This window comes from Ornithodoros turicata, chromosome 4 (genome assembly GCF_037126465.1).
Source record: "Ornithodoros turicata isolate Travis chromosome 4, ASM3712646v1, whole genome shotgun sequence".
Taxonomy (NCBI): Eukaryota; Metazoa; Arthropoda; class Arachnida; order Ixodida; family Argasidae; genus Ornithodoros; species Ornithodoros turicata.
The window spans coordinates 73,106,615-73,121,260 of record NC_088204.1 but is presented as its reverse complement, the minus strand read 5'-3'; the positions used below and the strand labels follow the sequence as shown (position 1 = coordinate 73,121,260).

The 14,646-nt window shown below is 45.6% G+C and overlaps 1 protein-coding gene and 2 long non-coding RNA genes across 3 annotated transcripts; 2 read left to right on the top strand and 1 right to left on the bottom strand.

The window, feature by feature from the left end:
- Positions 1 to 3,368: 3,368 nt before the first annotated feature.
- Positions 3,369 to 6,508, top strand: LOC135393480 (uncharacterized). Its single transcript, XR_010422652.1, has 3 exons — positions 3,369 to 3,764; positions 3,847 to 3,864; positions 6,246 to 6,508. It is a non-coding gene; the product is annotated as an uncharacterized LOC135393480 (long non-coding RNA).
- Positions 6,509 to 6,799: 291 nt separating this feature from the next.
- On the bottom strand, positions 6,800 to 9,011 carry LOC135392557 (uncharacterized). Its single transcript, XM_064623264.1, has 3 exons — positions 8,916 to 9,011; positions 7,153 to 8,589; positions 6,800 to 6,811 (listed from the first exon to the last, which is right to left on the bottom strand). Exons 1-3 carry the CDS (start codon positions 9,009 to 9,011, stop codon positions 6,800 to 6,802), a joined length of 1,545 nt encoding a protein of 514 aa, XP_064479334.1.
- Positions 9,012 to 9,916: 905 nt separating this feature from the next.
- On the top strand, positions 9,917 to 13,868 carry LOC135393479 (uncharacterized). Its single transcript, XR_010422651.1, has 3 exons — positions 9,917 to 10,111; positions 12,981 to 13,019; positions 13,648 to 13,868. It is a non-coding gene; the product is annotated as an uncharacterized LOC135393479 (long non-coding RNA).
- The last annotated feature ends 778 nt before the right edge of the window (positions 13,869 to 14,646 follow it).

The following is a 14,646-nucleotide window of genomic DNA, read 5'->3' as shown; positions in this document are numbered from 1 at the left end:
ATGGCGTGCTCTCTTCTGAGCAACATTCAGTCGTCGCTTCAAGTCAATGATGAGCAGCTCATGCTGACATGGGCCTCCATTGCAGGTTAGGCGTTGGTGACTGGGTGGTATGCAGGTATCTCCTGCGCTTTGCATCACCTCCTCTGTAGAATAAGAGTGTCACATACTCAAGAATGTAACGAACTATAACATCAAATCCATATCCTCCGCCAGTGTGCAAAAATTCTCACCGCTGCTAGCAAAAGCTGAGTAGGATAGCATTTCTGTTGTCTCCATAGAATCACCCATGGTTACATGAATCATAGAGACATCCACTGGTTCACCTATGAAAACAATTTTTACAATGCATACCCAACTTGTCATACACACTCAAGGGACAAACACTGCCTTAACATCAGGTATCTGCTATTGAATTTTGGAAGATAGCTATCCACAGGTTGTTCAAAAACTTAATCTTACACTCAAGCAGTGATGACGATGCACTGTCAGCTGTCTCCTCCTGACGCTCACTGCCAACAGATGCACATGCTACAAAAAGAGAGAAAATGTAAGTGTTGCGAAAGAGTGATCTCCCAATTTGTAGGAATGATCCCATCTTATAACAGCGTATAACGTAACACCAACTATAACATCAAATTCCTATCCTTCAACAGCGTACAAAAATTCTCACCACTATTAGTGAAAGCTAAGTCACAGAGCATTTCTGTTGTGTCTGTGGAATGATCCATGTCTGCGTGGGTCACGGACAAATCTGCTGGGGCACCTATGAAAACAAATGTGACTATTATGCTTTCTCTGGGCGGACAGTACAGCAACATCGGTGATTTACTATTGAGTATTGGCAAACACTATTTCACAGGTTGTTCAGAACCTTTAGCTTACACTCAAGCAGTGATGACGATGCACCGTCGGCTGCCACCTCCTGACATTCACTGCCAACAAATGGGGATGCTACAAGAGAGAGAGATATCTCGTAACTTGTAGGAATTATCCCACCTTTCAACATCTTCCACCATCCTCAAAATACAAAAGTACATACCACTTGTGGATAACGCAACTTCTTGCATTTCTGAGAGCTCACCAACCGCCACAAAACCTAAAAACAAAATAATATGTGCGACATCATACCTTGTCCTGTAGGAAGAACTACAGAGACTATTATATAGCAAGCTTACCGGCATGCGATATTGATGGATCTACCAGCTCAAACTGCTCCACAGTAACGTTGCCAGCGTCTGTTAGGGTAGCTAGAGCGACTGTAGGGGCAGCTACAAGGTAATAACAGTAATATATCGTGACACTGTGATCATATTACCGTCATATCATATAACAGGGTAATAATACAACATGCAATGCTATACATAATGCTTATATGCAAAAGCGATACACCAATTCACATAGGTGTGTTGGCGTTCCACTCCCGCCTCTTTAAAATGTAACTCATGTTATACTTTAAGGTTGCCGCACCTTCATTTGCAGCTTCACGAAGCACTGGTGCAGCAGCAGCTGTCTGTTGGAGCATTTCTGGCTGTTTTCTCCTGGACTTTATACCATTTTTGTCAGTTCCGGCAATTGTGGGAATGGCATCCCATTTTAGAAGCTTCCTCCCATCAGCTCTGTTTTGTTCGAACTGACTTGGCTCAAAGTGGCTCTAAACAAAGAAGAAAGTTTATTAGCCTGCAACGTAGTTTGACAGTACTGCAAGTCGCAGCCAAACGGGAGCGTTAGAGTAGATACAGTTCCTTCCGTACCTGGCAAAGCCTCGAATGTTCCGTAACTTGAAATCCTTTTCGATTGACGATCCGCAGCCACGCCTCGAGACGATGTCCATCCTTCTTCCCCAGGGGGAATCGGAAGAGCTTATGGCCTTTGGATGTACTGTTTTTGCAGTACAATGCCGCACAGCACGGCATGGCGTAAGTAGTCGCAGGTGAACAAACTGAGACCTCGAAAGCGCAGCAAACACACGCCACGGAAGGAAAGCCCCAAGATGACAGCGCGCAGTAGGGTGCACACGGCACGCTTTGGAGCACGTGACGCCAGACAACGAATGCACGGCGGCGGCGGCGCGATGAATAGGGGAAAAGCGTGTCGATACTGTAAGCGTAGCTTATATAGTGACTGTAAGGCGAACCGTTTGCAAACAAAGGTATGGTGAGCTAGAAGGTTCTTCTAGCTCACCATAACAAAGGGATTGCTGCTCAGTGCGTCGTGTTCAGTGCGTGAGATGTGGCGCCCTCTCGAATGTCGTCTGCTACTGGCTGAAAACAAATGCACGTGAGGGTGTGACGCACGGTTCCGTTTTATTGTCATTCGTTCCAGAGTACTGCATGTGTTCAGGTTCCGGTATGGATACTCGAATTTTGAGTATCAATCTCAGGTTTCGGACCCTGTTTCTGCTGCTTCTCTCTGTAGGAAGTTTCAGCGTCCATTTGATGTACGCAACATGACCCTGGAGCCCGCCGTGGCATTCCATGCCAGACCAATAATCTGTGTCTCACTGTTTTGAGGAAGAAGAAGATTCTTGCGCTTGTTCAGTGCAGTGCAGCCATTCTGCATTAACGCTTCTCGTTACCGCTCCCGGGTCATTTCCCTTCATTTTTGGTGCCGAAGCCCGGGAAGCGTAGCCTCACTCATTGACGGAAGGATTCCAGGATCGGGAAAATGGTACACAGTAGCGTTAACGTAGTAATGGTTCCGGTTGTTTTCAGCCAGAACGAGAGCTGCGCATGCGCTGTGCATTCTCATGCAAATGGTGGAATCGGATGTCGCTATGTTGTACGAATTCAACTGCCTCGCTGTGGCGACCCCCACCTACCAGCGATGGAAATAAGTGAATGGGCAACGTGATGTGCACGTGACGTTGTGTCGTCCGCTTCTATTGTCGTGTGCGATCTGCATAGTGGCCGCGTTTCGTTTAAATTCAATCACGTCGCGGTTGGGAAGCAAATGACGTTCCACTGTGATGTGCTGGACTTAACTTCGGTTCTGTCCCTGTAGTTTTGCTCAGAGGAAGCCTTTTGACATTCTCGAATCTGTCCGGCATCTGACCTGCACCTATATCATACTCTCAGTTGTGAATTCGACTACCTATTCAAGCACGTGACCATACCTAGCCATGTTGACTTCACGAAACGGATTTGGAAAGGGGCTTCCTTTCAGGTTCAGGAAGGTACTGGTCCCAAGGAGCTTGGCAGCCTCCCAACTGGCCGGGTTGCGCTGTGATTGACACAGACATCAATACAATGTCGGAATCGCAAGGCGCGTGTATGTCGGCACTGTTCCCTTAGAAGTCGGCCCAGGACGCACATTCCTCCAGGGCGTCAGTCGTGACGTTGCCCACCTATGTGAGGCCGACAACGGTGAGCCCTTTCACGAGCTCCCAGTACCCAGGTGCACACGTGCGCTTGGTGCTCTCTTCCATTCCACGCACCGTAGTGGATCATGATCGTAAGCTCTCTACCTGCGCAAAACCACGTCTCGAAATAAGTATTGAACGAGAACTGGTAAAAAAAAAAAGAATTAGGAAGCGTAGAATAACAATATTACACCCGTAACTCAGCCTCTGCAGACAGCTGTTCTCAGCGCCTCTAAACCTCACGCAAAGAAAAAAAGTACAACTTCTCTTCTGCACAAGAAGAACGAATTAGGCAATTAGCAGCCACAGCTGTTGAGTCTGTTACACGTCTTCAATATAACGGGCTACTTTTAGTGACAGTTGCACAAGATGAAGCACCTGACGTGGATTGTATTCTTCATGACAGGCAAGCATAACCTTCGTTTCTACATTTTCGCTTCCACTGAATATTTGTGTGATCTTCTAATTCGCACCAATATTGATTTCAGTTACATCTGTTTTCATAGGTAAGTGGGTCAACTACCAGGAGTGAATCCGTTTTCCTGAGCTTAAAGCATTCTTAAGAAGGAGTTTCGTAGAACAGCAAATCGCGGCACGTTCGGTTTGTTTAACGGCATTAATTAACCTGTTGCGTTAATTCACCTATTATTTAACCTGTGTGTATCAGGTTCAAAGCGCATGATTTCGTGTTTATAAAAATTTCTACAGAACCTGCGATATGGAGCATTGTCTCGCACTGCAGACCCGGGTCGTATAGGGTACTTCTCGGGGAGTTTAGGCCTTCCTGTTTTGTTTCCTTTTTCCTTCTAAACTCTGTACATCTGCGTTATTTATGGTAGGGACTACTTCGATGTAGTATTGTTCTAACAGCCCACAGTGGCGAATTATGAAAATTCGTAATTAATCCTCTTAATTAATAAAAATGGGTCGGTAGTTTAAATTTGGATGTTGTAAAGCAGACTCCCGAGATCCCTGACCCGCTCCTTTATAGGTACCGCGTGTGCATTGTTTCATCGAATTATAATTCATTATAATTCGGTGAATTATAATAAACCTATACTTGAACTGGTAAGGAATTCCAAAGTGGACGCGGTTTCGTTCTGTCATGCCCGGTCACGCACGACATACAGTATTACACTCTTAAAAATGAACTTCACCGCATAGCACGCTCCTAGCCAACCATCATCTCGAATGATATCGTTATCTGCCGTGATTTGTTAACAACGGGAGGCGTACGCCTTTTTTTGTTACAATTATGAACAGCATAAGTGTCACAGAAAGGCGTACGCCTCCCGTTTTCAGCAAATCGGGGCAGATAACGATATCATTCGAGATTATGGTTGGTTAGGAGCGTGCTATGCGGTAAAGTTCATTTTTAAGAGTGTAGAATGGGGCTTGCAAAAAAAAAAAAAAAAAAAAGGAAAATTGAGCTGGGATTCCGTTCGCCCATTCTCTCTATGCGCTGGGGACAGACCGTTTAATGAGAGAATCGAGAATTTCAACGACAATTAAGCTGGGGCCTTTAATTTGTCTTTCTGTGAACTTCAACCTATTGTGTGATACGTATGCTAGCTGGTTTATGAAAAACCTTAATATAGGCCACAGAGTGTCCAAGATTTCGCAGCCATCAGGAAGTTGCACGTCATGCTTGGTGCCGAATATTGCCTTCGAATTTCGGCATTACCTTTCTTTACTCCCTGTACCATGTATTTGCCTCGCGGTAATATATTTGCCTCGCGGTATTGAAGCCAAAGTAGGACTGAGAGTTCTATGCTGAAGCATTCCACCAATCTTGATGCATCGGAGAGTGGACGGCGCATGACGTCACTCCGAATGCAGAAGGATACTCCGCAGCAGCGCTGTCGACGGGTGACACGTGTCTCGGAGCCAAGCGACGTGGGCGCCGTCTAACGTGGAACACAGCGGCTGAGGAGCTACTCCTCTGTACCGGATCCCGATAACGACGAAACTGACGGGGAATATTTGTAGCCCCAGTTGGATGCGAAAGGGCCTGTGCATATGACACGCGTATTTACTGCGACGTCTACGTCACTACGTATATCACATGACATACACTCACTACTCACATGATGTCATTATGTATTGATTACGTATTTACTAAGACTCTCCGTTCGTATCCGGTCCGCATCCAGCTGTAAACATGAGGACCAGACTACTGTTCCGGAGAGGGGTACGATAGTATACCTCTTTGTGTTGTCTCTTGGCGTGCGCGCCACGGTGAGTCCGGTTCAGAGCATCGAGAAACGGCGCAAGAACGCCGTGAACCGCTAAGACTTTTCGTTTTTCGGATATCCCTAGCTGGTGCGCAAGGCGAGCTCGGTGTCCAATTGTGAGGTGCGAAATAATCGGGATAAATTCTGCCGTGCGTAGATTTTGTGGAGTCTAAAGTGCGTCGCTGCCTCTCATTCACAACGGCGTTTATCATCTCTCGGCGCGAAGAAATAAGTAACACTCGGTGTGAAATGTTTATTCTTGCCACACAGAACACCTCAACCCGCCTATGATCAGCGTTTTGACGCCCTAGTTGTTTGTGCACCATAAAAGCTGTAATCATCATCATCATCAACAACTTATATTTAGCCTCGTTACTAGAAAATTGACGACATACCCATGAGAGGCAGAACGGACAGGAGGCAACTGGCAAGCAAAAGGACGCGCGATGACGTATAGGGCCACACAGTGTTGCTCACAAAGACTGCAGGCCAGTCAAAACCATGCGCTTCCCAAATGTGAATGTGCTTCCTTTTGAACATATAAATTGGGGAAATCTCTCCTGATCAATGATTGTAGAATTAACGCAAGTTCGAAATCGATTCGGTTGCGAAGCCTTCCTTTAAACACTCTTAAGCACGCTCTGAAATTGCAGGTGAGACGGGAGCAGACTTCACTGAACCGACAAAATTGCCATGCCAGAACCCCCAGGACGGTGACGAGCTATGCAAGATTCGGTGTGTCATGAGAAACAACCACGGACGCACTGAGGGAAGGTGCGAGGGAGGCTGGTGCATCTGCAAGAAACCCGCGTAGAAGAGCACAATATGTCGCTACAGTTTAAGGCGCCTCTACGGCAAGTCGACTGTGACGTTTGTTGTCCGCCAAAATAAAGTCGCTTAGACAGAATGGCGTAAATGCAGGCTAGCTGGTGGTCGCTTAGACGTTTTGCACGGGTGTTTTTGTATGAGACAATAGCGGGGTATAGGGTAAGGTGGTCGATGTTGAGGACAGTTCAACTATTTCTTTAATATCAGAAAGAGTAATCGCTTAAATTATACCATAATTCGTTATTGGAATCCTCAATCCCTTGAGAAATGATCCACAAATTTTTGTGCTGGTAGAAGATTTATTTATTTCTTACGAACCAAAAATGTAAGCCTACTTATTTGTAGCGACTTACCCCACCCTATGGGTAAGTTGAGGACATCAAAAATGTGCCTGTGGGAAAGTTGAGAACGCATATGAAATCAAGAAAATTACGCGCACCTCCCGCACGTGAAAGAAGCCGAAGTAAAGGTTCCTACGCACACCTCGTGGTACCACACCTTGCAGATTTGGCATTGTATCCATTTGGTCTGCTTCGAGGAGCATGCAGCGTAGAAACTTTTCCCACAAAATCCACAGTCATTTTGGCCGTCCTTCTCTCCTACGCCGCTGCTTGGCGTAGCCTTTCTTCTATTCTTCAGTGTTCCTCCGCTTACGTTACCTCTCCCACGCTTTGAGACATCATTTTTTTCACCCCGTTTTCTGTTGCCCCTCCGTCGGGTGGCTTCGCTTACATTTTCAGGGCATGTGACCACAAAGCTACTCTGCATTCGGCTCCGACGTGCCTGCCTGGAAATTTTCGCTGGTGAAGGGATTACCTGCCTCACAGATGTCGCAGGATCTGGTGGGGTCGTTGGCTCAGCAGGTGCAGAACTCGCAGACGACGACGACGCATCCCCTGCACGCTCTCTGCTCTGGCTGTCTTCCGGACGTGGCGTGCCTTGCAGCGCGGAGCTAGTGGAGGGTTCATCCAGCTGCGCAGGAGCAAATTTGTGATCCGGCACACGCAATCGGTTGAAGGGAAAAATTCCTGTGGCCTCAAAGCCGCTCGAAGCATTAGCAGGGGTCGCTACAGACGCCCATACCTGTCCCAAAATGTGACCAAACTTCGATTTTGTGAAGACATCGTTTGGATGAAAGCGCACCCACTGGTTCAGAAGCTGGTGGTAGGTGTGCTTAAATGGCTTGAAAAAGCACGTGTCCAGTGGCTGCAGGGCATGCGTTGTGTGACTTGGGAGGCATAACATGACGATGTCGTTTTCTATGCAGTAGTTCAGGTCGTCTATGTCCTTAGTGTGACTCACGTGGCCATCCAAGATCAAGAGAGTTCGGCCTTGAGGTCGGTGAGCCTGGAAGTGCTTCAGCCACTGCAAAAAAATCTCTTCGTTGCTGTATCCCGAGTCCGACATGACGACCACCGACCCATTTGGCATGCCTGCGTTGAACTCCGACAATAGACGTTTCCCCTTAAACACAACCATGGGAGGAATGTACATTCCCGCCGCATTGCACGCCACAATGACAGTCACGTTTTCGCCCTTCTCATTCAGTGTTCTTGCGACCACTGTCTTCTCACCTTTTTTTGTGACCACCTTCGGCGGACGGTTGTTCATTGGACACCCTGTCTCATCCATGTTGTAGATAAGTTGGGGGTAACCTTGTAAGTTCATCTCTTCCAAAGCCTTTTCCAGGAGGTCGTAAAAGCCGTTCGCTCTTTCCCTTGTCAAACCAGCCGCCCTAACCCGTGACAATCCCTCAGCCTGACGAATTGAGAGATCCTTGTGACGTTTGAGGAATCCTCGAAGCCAGTCTCGTCCAGCAGCAGGCTCTTGAAATGGATGATTCAGGTTAAGAGACACAGCAAGCTTGAACGCTGCAGTGCGAACATCTTTTGATGTCAGGGGAAATCCTCTTTCGGCCAGTTGGAGCAGCCTTGAGACGAGGTGGGTTTCTTGCTCTCGTGAAAAGACAGGAGGTCTTCCCTGATCCACAATTTTTACAAGAGGCGTCTCTTTTGAACGTTTAACATATCTCTCAAGGGTTGCCTTCTTAATGGAGAAGACACTAGCCGCCTCTCGGTAGGACATCCCGTTCTTTATGGCCGCTACTGCACTGGCGAGTTCATCATTACCGTAAGTGCGTTCACGTACCCGTTTGTACAGTTGAGGCATCTGAAAAGATCAGAGGCAACATCTATTAAGTCAAGAACATGCACAGAAGGCAACAGCAAATTCTCCGTGACACCTAACGATGGACAGTGAAGAGTGTATGAAAACAGCGACTGTCCTCAACTTGCCCCGCAGTGCCGGGCTTCAATTTAGTCTTTTGCTTGCATCGACCACAATGCTCAGACCCGAGTAATGCACATGAAAACACAGGGCAGTGCCACAGCATCATGACGGTAAGGTCATATTTTACTAGTGCGGGAAGAGAACTGAGTAAATTAGAAGTCAATGTTGGCGAAAGTTAGAAATGAGACAAAAAAGACCCCTCTTACCTCGACGACAGCTGACAAACAGCGCCTGACCTCTTTATGAAGTGCCACGTGAAGAAATTCGACACGTGCTTCCAAAGCCCACACAATGGCTGTCATCACCCTGGTGTCACAGACGCAAAACAATCATTCCCAAGAAAATGCGACGCGAAAAACCGAAACTGTCCTCAACTTGCCCCCGTCCTCAAGTAACCCCGCTTTACCCTAATATATATTAATCAAATATATAACAACCAAATATAATAATCAAGACGGCAGCGCGACTTGGACCCATACGGTACTTGGAGAATTCGTGTTTTTCCTGGTTGCATGTCAGTGTCTTTTCTTTTTTTTTTTTCTTTTTGGAGGGAATCACTGTGCTGCCCTAATTACGGGACATATAGCGTAATCGTGTATTCGTACATTTCCTTTGCGAAGCATATTTTCTTTGGAGTTAGCACTGCGATGCAGCAGGCGCTATAAGCAGTATGTACCACAGTGGACAGATGAACAGTGCAGCAGGAAGGAGTGGAATACAGCAATGCGAGAAAATCCCTTGTACCGACATCAGAGGCGACTTGTGCCGACACGTTTGTGTAAAAGTTACCGGGAAAAATATGGAAAGCCTCTGAAAACATATCCGGTGTAAGGATTGGAACCACACCTATACTCCCAGCAGGACGTTGGAGCTGCTTTACTCTTGTTTTCTTTTTCTTTCTTTTTTGTGTGTGTGTGTGTGTTGGGAAATATCGCTCTTCCTGCGCACCCTGGTTGCCGTCACATCGTGACCTCCTGGTGAAAGACGTCACGCCTCAAGTTCGTAGAACGCGACTAATTACGCAATACCAGCACCGCTTTATGTCTGTCGTCTCGTGCATGCTAGCACTCAGGTTTTACGGTCCGGACATGACAGTTCGTTTAGGCATGTCGTTCGTTTCGAATGTCTTTCATTGGGGACGTCAACATCAACGACGCCTCGTTGTAAAAAGGAATCGCTGAATGTGTGACTTGGCCAACGTACCTGTCTCTTTAACGCGCAAGTGTTGCTTTATTCTTCAAGTATACGCAGTAGTATACGTACGTGGCATAATGCGTGACCTGTGTAATGACGTAATTTGATAAAGAAAGACGCATCGTATACGGCTCTCGCTGTCATTAGGAGTGCCACCTGGAATGAACAGAGATGAGGACGGCTTACTCGCTTCTGTGCTGCATAATCGGTAAGACATTCGCTTCTAGGCTGTTTTCTCGCAATTTCCGTAACTGACAACTGTCCGGAACGATACTTAAATTTACTCAACAACAATGTGAGCCCGTACCGCCTGTTGGGCCCTACCGGGACAGGATGAGATACGCACATACAAGTTTCACTTCCCATCACGCAAGTTCACATCACTTCTTGGAGCACTTACACGAAGACAAAGACTTCGGGTTTTAAGATACATTGATCAGCTCGTCACAACGAAATTCCTTGTAATTTATGTACAATACAAATTTGTGCGTCAGCATCCGGCTTACCATGGTAAATTTTGCAAACCATTTTAACTTATCAATCTTTGTACACTCTAAGAAAAAAAGGAGTGAAACGGGGAGTAATTGCAACTTCTACTCCCCTAGTCTGCAATTACTCCCCATTTTAGGCCCTTAACCCAAACATTTAGTCCCGATTGTACTCCCCAGGACTGCAAATTGTCACTAAACTTCGCGAATGGTCTCCTAAATGCAACAATCTACGTAAATATGTGCCCTTGGTTAGTTTGAACGACATAAGCCTGTATAACTCAGACAACGTAGCAATTTTCCAGCCACACAGAGTAAGAAACAGTTAGCGCATCTTTCTTCGCAAATTGTGCCCTAGTATGACGCAAGATTTTATATCACTCGATATATCACCGTTGACGGTTTACTTCGAAGTATTTACATGCATGCGCACCAATTATGTACTTGGGACTCCTACAACAGCGCGTGAAATGCGGTCTTGACTCTGCGGCATTCATTTGCTCCAGTGCATTTACTCCCGAAAGGGACTATTTTTTGTGGCAATGCAATTACTCCTCAAAAGGAGTAAAAGCACTCCTTTTTTTCTTAGAGTGTACGTTGTCCTAATGTACATCTATATTTCACTTTACATCTTACCTCCTATTTTAGCCACTGACACTTTCTTATATGAATCTTGGAGCCTAACTTCCTGTCCCTTCAAGTTTACCAATGTGAACATTTTTCGGTGTCCCGCACATTACTTCCACGTCCCATGGTTTATTTATTTTATTCTTCTTTCGTTTATTTTCTCTCTTTGCGGAATAGCAAGCCGACGACCCGTTTTGCTGACCTTTCCCCATTTTTTCTCTTTTCGTCTAATAAATATATCCTCCCCGCTCTACAGTTGGTCCCACAACAACATATTTGTAAGCTGCCAGTATGACAATGACAGGGGCACTGCAAACTTTCCGCCTTAGCATGCATAGTTCGCGCATTGTTTGATTAGCATATATCAGTGCAAATCGCTCATTCGCTCACAATTCAAGTACGCATCCTCAATATGGGACCCTGCTTCTGTAACACTGATGAGCCAGCTGGAGAACATACAAAGCAGGTCAGCCTGTTCCATCTGTTCAAACATCCAGCATAACTTCCATGAAAGCTAACCTGGGCTTGGCACCTCTCGAATCAAGACGTTGACTCGCTAAGCTGTGTCTCTTTTATAAAACATTTTCTCGCCCAGCTGTCAAGAATGAACCACTTACTCAGCCATCCTATGTATTGTCGCGGTTAGACCATCCTCACAAAGTAACAATAATCTCATGCCATAATGTCATACCACAACTTCCTGCACCTCACGCATCCCACGGACGTCAAACGAATGGAACTCGCCCCCCCCCCCCCCCGTCCCACGTCACAATCAGTCGCTTGGCAATTTTTAAGTCCCCTACAAGATGTGTCTCGCTTACGCAGCTCTATGTTGGATTATACAGGGTGTCCCAGAAAACCTGTCATTGAATTATAATGAAAAAAACTACGCAACCTAGGATCATACGGTTAACGGCATTTGTTCTTATTAGGATTTTGCCACCTCCTGATGTGAATGTCATGCATTGTAATTTTAATTGTGTAAATATTTGCGAACTGAACCCGGAAATTCGCCAAGTGAAGGTCACTTCTGTACCCCACCAATATGAAGAGCGTGCCGAATTCACTCAAATTCATGATAATTTACAGTGATATTCATGAGCTATCCCATCGAAAAAAATAGCCGAACATCATGCTTTTCGGGGCACCGGACCATAACGCGCGATGACTTTTTGAGCGCAATCGCTCACAGCTCGGCGAAAGGAGGTTCCAAAGCCAGCCCACAGAGTGATAGTAGAAAAAGTAGCAGTTCCTAAAATTGGGGGAGGGAAAGCACTATCCCAGCGAAAGTCGGACGCGATAAGCCATGTCTGTGTTATCTCTTTCTGCGATGCCGGGGTGGGCTGGGTTTCCAACGTCCTTTCGTCGGACTGACAACGATTGCGCTGAAAAATTCATCGTGCGCTCTCCTGTGGGAGCTCCGTAGAGCATGATGTTCGGCTATTTTTTGCGATGGGATAGCTCCTGAATATCCTTGTCAATTATCATTAATTTGAGCAAATTAGACACGCTCTTCACATTGGTGGGGCAAAAAAGTGACATTTACTTGACAAATTTTCTTACTTAGACTCTCACAAATTTACATAATTAAACTTATGTTACATGATATTCACATCAGGAGGTCGCAAAAACCCAGTAAGAAGAAATGCCGTTGACCGCATGAGTCTGAGTTGTGTAGTTTTTTTATTATAATTCAACGACACGTTTTCTAGGACATCCTGTATATGACATGTATTTTACTAACCAATTATATCAATTTTTGCTCGTTGTTGGCACTGTTTGTACTTGTTTGTTGTTGTTGCTGTTTCTACTTGCTTATGAGCTTTCCACCAGGTTTCATTTATTGCTTTCATATATTTTGTTCCTATTAACCCACTACCCTTTGTAATGGTATTCTTTGAGGGTATAAATAAACAAATAAATAAATGCATATTCTTGTGATTGTACCCCTGCTCTTTCCAGTAACGGCGAATTTCGTACCCACTGCACAGTGGAGAGAAGGTAGGGCCTTTTTTGGTTATATTGTAGGTTGTGTGCCGCTCGACTTAATTTTTTAATAATAATAAACGCAAGAAAGCCTGGGAAATATGCAGTCCTGATTACAGTGAGCAGCAAAAAAAAAAAAGTATTTTCAAAGTAATATCACATATTCAAGGCACGCTAAGTTCAGGTGGGTTTCACCCTTTCAGGCCGGGCACGTTTGGTCTCCATATGGAAGCTTCGGTCATTTTGTAATTGTAATTTTCGCCTAATTTTCGGAGTGCATAGGGTGTATGTTGTATATGGTAAGATTGTTTGTGAATTGAGTCCTCTATACTTATGATTGTGACTTTTTTTTTTTCTACTGCGAGTCGCACTAGATTTTCGCTGCTGCACTGTTGTACTGAAGGAGCGAGTCTCGTCAAGCCGCCTCCGCGGCTTTTTGGCTTACCCCTTTTCACAGTAATGTGAATAAACTTATTATTATTATTTGACAGTGGTTCATGATGAACAAGGGTCACCTGAGAAATAAATAACTTTGTCTCTAACACCTACGCCTATTAAGTAGCATGACTTTAGGATATATCTCGGGATATTGATATTTTTTATCTTCATTACTGTCCCACTACCCACGTTTCTCTACATGCAGATGCGGAAGATAGATCGAGACTGTATTGGAGCACAATTCCATGCTCCGTTGACGACGGTGGTCAGAAGGTTTGCAATATGTGGTGTACCAGCGCGACACCACCTTCTGCAGGCGACTGCGTAAGGGGCTGGTGTGTATGCGAGCAGGACTGACAAGGCCCCTCTACATTCCTCGCAAATATCACGTCTCTTGTACCAAAATAAAGCCATCACGAAGAAATATTCTTTCTTTCTATTTTCCTCGGCAACATAATGGGTGTGGGACGGATTTGATTGAGCAGGACGTTGAACATCTCATTAACGTCTCTGAAAAAAAAGAAATTGGCTTTCTACTCTTTAAAAAATTTCATCCGTTCGAAAAAATTCACACACATTTTCGTTTTTCCTTCACCATTTCCACGCTTTAAAAAAAAAGGGGGGTGGAGCAGTTACACCTTTTCGGAGGTAAATACAGTCGACCCCCGTTTATCCGGACTTCATTTATCCGGATCCCGCGGTATCCGGACAAAATGCACGGGAACGGATTTTCCTCTATGTATTTTGTTCTCGTTTATCCGGACTTCAGCTTCCGGACTCCAGCTTCCGGACTCGGACAAGAATTCCAGGGAACGAAAGTCGAAAATTCTTGTAATCCAGCTTCAGTTATCCGGACTACCGTGAGTAAGAGGAGACACTGACCCCGCTTCCTCACCTTTTTCGCTGCGATGGGGTTATTCCCGTCACACGTTGTCGCCTATGTTGTGCCTAAAAGGTTGCAATGTTCTATACCTGCTACCTTACTCTCAAAAGAGAACTTCACCGCATAGCACATTGTCCGCCAGCCATTGCCACGGATGATACGGTTACCATCACTCTTAGAAATGAAATTCACCGCATAGCACGCTCCTAGCCAACCATCATCTCGAATGATATCGTTATCTGCTCTGATTTGTTGAAAACGGGAGGCGTACGCCTTTTTGTGACAATTATGAACAGCATAAGTGTCACAGAAAAGGCGTAC